The sequence below is a fragment of the Corvus kubaryi genome, unplaced genomic scaffold (genome assembly GCF_017639235.1).
Source record: "Corvus kubaryi isolate FWS band 111438036 unplaced genomic scaffold, C.kubaryi_AGA036_p1.0 37394, whole genome shotgun sequence".
Lineage (NCBI taxonomy): Eukaryota > Metazoa > Chordata > Aves > Passeriformes > Corvidae > Corvus > Corvus kubaryi.
Genome location: NW_024581133.1, coordinates 11,769,590 through 11,779,783, shown reverse-complemented (window position 1 = coordinate 11,779,783; position 10,194 = coordinate 11,769,590). Strand labels below are relative to the sequence as shown.

General features: G+C 44.9%; 1 protein-coding gene across 1 annotated transcript; it reads right to left on the bottom strand.

Annotated features, from left to right (window-relative positions):
* Positions 1–4,609: 4,609 nt before the first annotated feature.
* On the bottom strand, positions 4,610–10,164 carry FEM1B (fem-1 homolog B). Its single transcript, XM_042039378.1, has 2 exons — positions 9,867–10,164; positions 4,610–7,595 (listed from the first exon to the last, which is right to left on the bottom strand). Exons 1-2 carry the CDS (start codon positions 10,112–10,114, stop codon positions 5,960–5,962), a joined length of 1,884 nt encoding a protein of 627 aa, XP_041895312.1. The 5' UTR covers positions 10,115–10,164; the 3' UTR covers positions 4,610–5,959.
* Positions 10,165–10,194: the final 30 nt, after the last annotated feature.

Sequence of the window (10,194 nt, the reverse complement as noted above, 5' to 3'; positions counted from 1 at the left end):
TAATTAATTAATTAAAAGCAGTTTGATGAGTTTCGTCCCGGCAGAGCAGTTTGGGGAGCTGGTGGCCAGCGAGGGCCCCCACCTGTATCATACCTGTACATAGCTGGAGCCATGGAAATCATGGGAATCTAAGGGCAGGAATGTGTCCCTGGCATAGCAGAATTATTTATGCTAATATTAATTTTATGGAGGAAAGGGAAGCGGATGTTTCTGGATGCGGGATGAGGTTCGGGAAATACTGTCCTGGTATTTTTTAAGGATTAAAAATACGGTATTTTAAAAATTCCTGGTGTCTGTTCCCTTCCTTCCACGGGTATGAGGCGGGGCTGCTCCCATCCCTCTGGGATCAGGGGAGGAGGATGGATCCCAGACTTTTCCCATCCTTTATTTCTGTGGCATGGGCGGCTTTTCCAGGCTGTTTTGAAGGGATGCTCTCAGGTGCGATGAGAAGTCGGATGAAGCCTTTGGGAGCACCAAACTTGGTATAAAATGTGGGGAAAAACCTCCCAAAATCAGATTTCCATCCTCAGCCGGAGTGGGAATTCTGCATGTCCGAGTTTCTGATGGATCGGGAGCTCAGGGGTCCGGCTGGGGTGCAGGGATACCCCGGAGAGCCCAAACCCTGGGATTCCTGTGCCAGCTCAGGCCTGGCGGATCGCACAGCGTCCCTCCTGCCTTCCCGCATTCCCAGGATTTGGATCCCTGCAACGGAGGGAAAGAGCTGGAGAGCAGCCAGGAATGGGCAGGATGCTCCGGGAAACCCTAAATACATGTGTACATAAAAATAGATCTTTTCTAATGGATGTGCATTTATATGTAAAAATTATCTTTTTTAATATATATTATATACATATTATGTATCTTAAAATATATAAAAATATATATTTATATATATTTAATATCTCTGGTTATGTATTTTTATATATTTATATATGTATATAAATATATATTATACATAACATATATAATATATGCTACATATATAGGATATATATTATATACTATATATAATATATATAATAAAATATACATATAATAAAATACACATATAATATACATATGATATACATATTATATATAAATATAAACATATATTCTTATATATTTATATATTATATATATAATATATAATATAATATTATATATAAAATATATATTATCTATTCTATTATATATTTATTTATTTTTAATATATATTTTATATATGATATAACTAAACATATATTTTTACCAAAATATATATTCATATTTATATACATGAGTTATATATCTATGAATATATATTTTAAGATATATAGAATCTTTATATTTCATATATAATTCTTTATATTTCATGCATATTTACACACACATATTTATTTTTATATGTACATGCACACGACATTATCTATAATATATAATAAATATTATATATATGATCGTTTATGTATCTATTATCTGTAATATAATAGATGTAATCTATTTATTTAAATTATATGCCTATTTCTTTATATTAGCTATATAATTTATATTTAATTTATATATTTAATATATATAATATTTAATATAGATACTACTACTGTATGCTATATAGAGAACAAATACCCCATACTGTATGTATATATATAGAATATATATAAAACCACATAAATATACAAATATGAGTATATGTATACATATACAGGTAAGAAATAGACTAATAATGACATCTTTATATATATTAGATATAAAACTATATGCATTTACATCCATACATATAAACACATATACACACAGAGGTATATTTATGTGCTCTATAGAATATATTCTATATATATTACACAGAGTATATTACGGTATATCGAGAGATATGTATAGATATAGATATATAGATATATAGATATATAGATATATAGATATATAGATATAGGTATCGATATATAGACCTATACATAGAGCATACAGTTCTATATGTGCTATCTCGTGTGCAGATCTATAGATACATAGAGTATATAGTCCTATATATACCATCTCATGTGCATATATATAAATATATAGAGTATACAGAGTTCTATATATAACTTGTGTATATATATGTTTATGTACGATATAAACGTACATATATATTTTTTGTACTCTATATTGTATATAAAAATACATGCATATACATCCATATATATAAACATATATACACACAGAGGTATATTTATGTGCTGTATATAACATATCCTATATATTATACCGAGTATATTATAGATATAGTATATAGAGACATAAAGATGTATATAGATATATAGATATAGATATATAGATACAGAGATATAGACATAGAGATATAGATATAGTACTCTATATATCTATATATATCTCTCTATATATATCTATATATACTCTATATATATATCTATATATATAGAGTATATAGTCCTATATACACTATCTCGTGCACATATATAGATATATAAGTATATAGAGCATATAGTTCTATATATAACTGGTGTATATACATGTTTATGTACGATAAAAATGTATATATATATTTTGTACTATATATGTATATCAACAATATATATTTATATATGCTTTCTATACATGTAGTGTGTATTCATGTGTTTATATATGGATACACTACATACATATATATATATATACCTGTGTATATATGTATATTATGTGTATATGTGTATATATACATTTATCAGATGACGCATTAGGTTGTGAGTACATGCATGTGTCTGCATATATATACACATAAAATTCTTACACACCTATAAAATTATAATATATATCTATATATATATCAATTACACAGTTTGTGGAGTGTCTATATGCTTGTGTGTGAATGTGCATCTACACGTGCACACACCCAGATGTTTATATATATTTTTAGATATTTATATACATTTATAGATATTTTATGTATATGTATATTTATATGAGTCAAAGCCAGCATTTCAAGCCTTCCAGTGATCACAGCAGATGCTGTGCTGAGAGCACTCTGTGTATTTTTATATATGTGTGTGTGTATATATATATATTTTATATATACGTGATATATATATAACTCCCTGTAATAAATATAAATATAATTGTAGCTGTTTTATATATATGTGCACACGCATAGATGTATTTTATATGTATATATTTATATACATATGTCTACACCCACACTCATATATGCATTTACATTTTATATAGATTTTATATTTCTAAATTTATATATAGAAAATACATATATTATATATATTATACGTAATATATATATTATGTATATTATATAAATTATATATTATATAAATATTATATAAAATCTATATAATATGTATTTCATGTAAAATTTTATATAAAATACATAATATATAAATATAAAATCTTTGTGTATTTTATTTCTATATTTTTATACATGTATATATATGCATTTATATATATCTCTCATATATGTGTATATATATAATATATGTGTATATATATATAATATGTGTGCGTATATATATACATAAATATATATCTTTTATGTATTTTTAATATATATGTATATATATATAATTTTTATATGTAAATATTAAATATAAATATATATACTGTGATATATAATAGAACACAAGTGGATTTATATATTTAATTCCCACCCTCCTTGCCCACTCCCAGTGCCCGGCCATGCCCATCCCGCGCCATGCTGAGGCCACACCTCTCCCTACGGATCCCTGGGATCACTGCAGGACACAATTCCCACATTTCTGTGGAGCTCAGGATGCAGCTGCCCCACCTCCCGTTGGCCTGCTCAGATATTCCCAAGGAAGCAGCGGGAATGCCGGATTTCCAGGCACCTCAGGACCTTGGGAGTCCTGGCAGCAGCGAGGGTGGGGTTTGAGCACGGCTGTCCCCAGCCCCCGGGTGGCTCTGCCCCTCTGGATCCCTCGGGACAGCGGGATCGGGATTCCAAGGCCTGGCTCAGCTCCCAGCCCGGCCTGGGCTCAGCTGGGCCGGGTTTATTTCTGCCTCTCCCGGAGCTCTCCCAGCACTGATCCCACTCCATCAACAACATCCCAACCCCGGGCACCACCCAGCTCCTCCCGGCACGGGGACCTCGCTCTGTGCTTTTCCCAGGGAAAACAGCACCTGGAGGCTCCAAGGAATTTCATCAGGAGCTTTAAGTAACAGTGAGCAAGGGCAAGCTCCAATGCTTGGAAAAAAAATTCCAGATCATGGAGAAGGTCCTGGGATTCCAAAGGCTGGGATGGACTTTGCTGCATCCACAGGTATTCCCTCTCCTTTGCCAAGAGCTTTTGGTGGCACAGGGAAGGTGGCAGGACAGCATTCCATGACACCAGGCAGCAGGAATTCATTGGGAAGCAGGTAACAACGAGGGACACACCTTTCCCAGCAGCTGCTCCACCCACAGCACTTCCTCTTGGAAGTGCTTGGGAATCAACTGCCAGGAATTTCACAGCTGCTTTGGAATCCTCTCCTCAGGAAAATGACACCTCCCACTCTCCCAAACTGCTCCGACCTGGCCCTGGACAACTCCAGGGATGTGGCAGCCACAGCTTCTCTGGAGAACCTGATCCTAAACCTGATCTTAAAGCTTTTCCCTCGAAGGAGACAGCACCCAGCGCTCAGCCCTGCACAAGAATCAGGAATTCCAAGCAAATTCCACATTCAATGTTTATTTCTTTGTCATACAAATAGAAACGTGTGCCCAAATCTCGCCTGAAAGTTCTACCCGGATTGTTTTTAAAAAACCCCTACGGAACATTTGTTCATCCTGACGGTTAAAAAGCTGCGTGGGAAAGGAACAGAGGTTTCAGGAGCCTGTCCCAACAAGTGACATTTTCCTCTCGGAGCATCTGCCACTTCTCCCAAAGTTCTCAAGCAACAACGTTCCTGTACAATCACTCGCTCATCAGCAAAGAGGTTGATGAGAGGAGAATTTCATAAAAATCAGTTTTAAGAAGAGATTTTCCTACTGGAAGGAGTAAAAACCATGAAAAATCCTCGAGTCCAATTCAGGGAGGCACAGATTCCAATGCTTCTTGGAAAAGCCAGGTTCAAGGAAGACTCTCTTTGGCGACAGACTGCTCCGTTAGGAAGATCCAGCATCTGGAATCCAAGAGTGCAGTTGGACAGACTTTGAGTCAAAGAAAGGTGCGTGTTGAGCGTTGAAACAACAGAAAAAACCCAAGTTAAAAGCAGTTTGAAATGTTGGGACACACACAAACACCAACTCCCTACCCAGTTTCTAGGGATCATGCATGATGTGTGGATAGGAGCGACGGAGCTACGGAAAAACAAACGATGATTCCGGTTATTTTTGGTCAGCGTGGAAGTTTTTTGTCCATAGGCTATTCAATACTTACTGGAGCAGTGTCAGTGAAGAGCTTGGTAAGAACTGAATTCAGCCCCTCAGAGCTGCATCTCCACCTGCACTTCCTAACGGAGCGTCCCTCGCCTCCGTAGCTGCTGATAACTGCTGCTCAAAAAGGGAATTCCGAATCCAAACACAACTTTTAAAACGTTACCAACATCTTCAGCACGAACTGAAAGGCATAAAAGCACGGTGAGGTACGAGAGCAACGCACTGTTCTGGGTGTGGACAACTCCACTTTTAACCAACTCCCACAGAATTCCCAATTTTTTTTTTTCCCCCACCTCACCGCGAGGAGTTTCAATCCAATCTGCGACTCGTGAGTATCGGACACGAAACATTCGACAGGAGTTACCTGGGGGATTCTTTTTGTGTTGTTTAGAAAACCAAGAGCTAAAAAGCAATTCTTTTAATCGGAAAAAGAAAGGACCAGAATCTCAAACATCGGATTCAACGACAGGACAACGACGTGGCTTTTGCCGCCCCCGCCCTCCACCATCTCCACCCGAGAACCGCGGCCGCAGACGGAATCCAGAGGAACCCAAAACCAAAGGAATGGAGAAAAACAACTTCATGGACACGGGTGTATTCTGCTGTCGTCCCGGGATAGCACCACCACAAAAGGTTGGACACGGCCTAGTGGAACTGGACAAACTCTTCCAGAGTCCTGGGGATCTGGTTTTGGTAGCTAATGTTGTAGATCCGCACGGCGCGGGCAGCCAGGCACTTGAGACTCAGCTTCATTTGAGTTTTAAGGAGGATTTCGGACACCCCGGTGGTACTTTTATCCAGGGGGGTCTTCTTCTGCTTGTTGGTCATGTCCGTGTGGGCACCGGCCTCCACCAGGCTGATGATGATGGAGTGCAACGTCAAGAAGTCGCTGATGGGCCGGTGATACTGCACGATGATGTGCAGGGGGCTGTTGCCCTCGTTGTCCACGGCGTTGACGTCGGCGCCGCAATCCAGCAGGAGCTTGGTGACCAGGGCGTTGGGGAAGCTGCACACGTCGTTGGTGTGGAAGTCGTCCACGGGCGTGCCGGAGTTGACGGCGTGGTGCAGCAGGCTGGAGCCGTCGCGCGTGCGCGGGTCCAGGTGGATCAGGTTGTAGATCTGCTTGTTGATGCGCGACTGGTCCTCCTCGCTGCACTGCGTCTTGGTGGAGATGCACACCAGGTAGAGGAAGGTGAAGATGTTGCACTCGTAGTTGTCTGTGGCCGTGTGGATGTCGGCGTCCGGGGTGGTTTTGATGCGGGCCATGCCCTGCTCGATCTCCAGCACGCTGCAGCGCAGGACGCTCTCGATGTCCTTGGCTTTCACAGGCTCGTTCAGGTGGATCATCTGGGAGAAGACCTGAGCGAACCTCAGCAGGTCCTTGTGGGTGTTCCTGTTTCCTTTCTGCCGCAGGTGCAGCGCGTGGAGCCAGAGCTTGATGCACTGCTCGAACTCCATGTTGTCCGCGTAGACCGCGCCGCGGTAAATGATGGGGTGGGAGACGTCGATATTGTCCGAGCCCAGGATTCTCTCCCGCACTATGAGGCCTTCCATGTGAAGGGCATCCCTGTCCTGCCTAATGGACTCTAATTCCTGAGGGGTCCTGCACTCCGACCTGTTCCCGTAAGCTTCGATCTGGGGAAGCACCTCCTTCTCGATGACGTTCTCACTGTCGCGGTACCTCTCCAGCATGGCTAAATATAAATAGTGGTAAGTCTTCAGTATGTCATAGTTCTCCCTGTCGTTGGCAAACGAGGCCCCCAGAAGCTCCAGAGCTTCGATCCTGCTCCTCCTGTCGCAGTCGGCGTGAGCCAGCAGCAGCTCCACCACATCGGCCTTGCAGCTCTCGGCGGCCACTTTGAGCGGCGTCATGCCGTGCCCGTTGACCATCATGGCCGCCTTCCACTTGACCAGCTCCCTGACGATCTCCAGGTGGCCGGCCTCGGCGGCAAAGTGCAGGGCGGTGGCCCCGCAGTGGGCCTTGGCGTTGGGGTCGGCGTGCTGCTCCAGGAGGTAGCGCACCACGTCCGTGTGGCCCTTGTAGGCCGCGATCATCAGGCAGGTGTTGTCGTACTTGTTGGCGATGCTGATGTTGGCGTTGTTCTCCACCAGGTACTTCACGATGTCCAGCCGGCCATCGAAGCAGGCCGCCCGCAGCGGCGTCGAGTTGGTCACCGTGGTGTGGTTGACGTTGGCGCCATGGCTCACCAGCAGCTTGACCACCTCGAAGTGGCCGGCCCCGGCCGCGCACCACAGCGCGGTGGCCCCGTCGATGACGAAGCTGGGAACAGAACAAGGACAGGGAATTAGGGAATTTTGCTCTTCCAAAAGCATCCCACACCCAGCCACCAACAGGTATTTTACAGCCTGCCCATTCCTGGATTTCAAGGAACTCGCCGGGATCGGCACGGCCAAGGAATGAGGCTGATGGAGCACACGGAGCTCCCGAGGGAAGGAGCGCTGGAAGTTGGAGCTTCAAAGCAGCCAAAGGGTTTGGCCACCTTGAAGATCCCATTTACAAACTCCAGCCTCAGCTTAGGGAGGCCTGGGAAGAAGAGTTCTAAAATTATCACTTCAATGCCACAAAGCGACATGTTAAAGGCCAACAGAAAGCTTAAAATGGGTATTTTGACACCAAAAAACCCCCAGATTTAGACACCAGCAACAGCCCTGGCAGCAAAACTGGCTTCAAAATTTCTGATCACCTCCCCTGTTCCCTCTCCCTGAGCTGCAGATCCGCCAGCGCTTCCGTGTTCGAGATCCCACACCGGGCACCGGCCCGGCAGCCTGGTGACACAAACAGAACCTCAGGAAGAAAAGAAACCCTAGAAAAGCAGAAGTTCTGAGCTGGCTGTTCCACAGATCTGTGTCACACGGCGGCCTCGCAGACAACGGGGAAATGAGAGGACAGATCCCTCCTTTTCAGCTGATTTCATTCCCCAACCCAGTGCACCAAATAAAGGATTTGTCCTTCCCATTCCCTGTTTTTTGAAGGATTTTATGAAGAAACAGGCAGTGGTCATACACCCTCAAGGCACGCCCCAAACACACAGGAAGGACAAATATTTCCATGTGCCCAAACAGCCACATTCCCCAGAGTTAAAATATCATAAAAGTTCACCTTAAATTTCACTTTCACAGTCGTTTTTAATCAATTGGTGAAGTTCTTGTACCAAAACAGCAACAGCCGTGGCTGTTTGCAAATCCAGCACCTCCAGAGGCTCTTTAAGATTGCAGAGAGAACTCCCAGTAAGAAGTTCCTGATTTTTGTAAATGATCCCACTACAATATTTCCGTATTAAAGCAGCGGGAAAGTCAGGAGAGAGGATTTGTTAACGAGCATGAGGTGATTCGTTGGCATGCTGAGGTTCCAAGCGAAAAGCCCAAAGGCGAGGAGCTGCTGAGCCACCTTATCTGAGGCACAACCATCCCTGGGGATCACACGGGCTCTCCTCTCCTCCTCTCCACTGCATCCATTGTGCCTCAGACAACTCCTCCTTTCATCTGTGCCAGGCACGGTCTCTGGAAAACACACCCCCACCCCAGCCAGGCAAAAATCCAGCGGCAGAGCATGTGCTGCCTTTCCTCCAGCTGCATTCAGGGCAAAGCTCACCCCAGGAATTCTCATCCCGCTTCTGCTCGGGAAAAAAATTAACAGCTGGGAGGGAAAAGGAAGGAATAAAAATCAAACCACGCAGGGAAGGGGTTCTGCATGTAAAAATGTGTGAGAACCCCTCCCCGATGCCACTGTCACCTGCAGCAGCAAAAATGTCCCAGAAAAGCCACTCTGGCCCAGCAGAGCCTCTCTGGGCTGTGGTGAATATTATCCTGTCCACAGCTTCAGGTGGGGAATTCCTAAATGGAAAAGGCTCGTAAAGCGTCGGGTGGGATCTCCAACCACACGGGCATTTTTACCACAAAATCACCAAACTGTGACCTCATTATGGTCTCTAACACCCACATGATGTTCAGGTGTGGATGTAACGAATTCACTTCTAAAAACAGCAGAAAGGAGGGCCTCCCCTCTGCGCCTGGGAAAATCAGGGAACAGATCCTCCTGGAAATCTGCTGAGGCCCAGGGAGGGCAGGGAAGTGGTCACAGATCACGGAATAGCCGGGGTTGGAAGGGACCCACAAAGACCATCCAGTCACAGAATACAGAGCTGGAAGGGACCCACAAGGACCACCAGGTCACGGAATACTCTGAGTTGGGAAGAACGCACAACGGTCCATCAAGTCAGGGAATAGTCCGAGTTGGAAGAGATGCACAAGGTCCACCAAGTCACAGAAGAGCCCGAGTTGAAAGAGGGACAGAAGCACCACCAAGTCCCAGACCGCTGAGCTGGAAGGACCCCGCAAGGACCATCAGGTCACGGAACACTCCGAGCTGGAGAGGGCTCCCAAGCCGCACCAAGCCCCAGAGCAGCGCGAGCCGCAAGAGGCCCGCACGGCCCTCCCAGCCCCGCTCTCCCGGAGCGGGCTCCCCTCAGCCCAGGCCCTGCCCGCCCCGCCGTGGCCGCGCCCGGGGCTGTCCCGGCCGGGCCGCACGTACCCGTCGAAGCGGACGGTGCCGGTCTGCTGCGTGTGGACGCGGTAGTGCTCGAGCAGCAGCCGCACCACCTTGGCGTGCCCGTTGCGGGCGGCGATGATGAGCGGCGTGGAGCGCTGCCCGCCGTGCTGGCTCACGTAGCCCAGCAGGTACTTGATGTCGCTCTCGGAGCGGTTCAGCAGCAGCGCGGCCAAGGTGAGCACGCGGCCCTCGCTGGCCGCCTTGTACACGTACCCCGCCAGCCCCTCCATGGCCGCCTCCGCCTCCGCGCGGCCCCGCCGCCCGCAACGGCCCCGCTCGGGCCGGCCCGGCTCTGCCCCGGCCCGCTCCG

Excerpts from the sequence above, each read along its gene's own strand:
- FEM1B (XM_042039378.1), bottom strand. The coding sequence starts at position 10,114 with ATGGAGGGGCTGGCGGGGTACGTGTACAAGGCGGCCAGCGAGGGCCGC. Across the intron at positions 7,596-9,866 it reads GGCACCGTCCGCTTCGACGG|CTTCGTCATCGACGGGGCCA; the intron begins GTACGTGCGGCC and ends TTCTGTTCCCAG.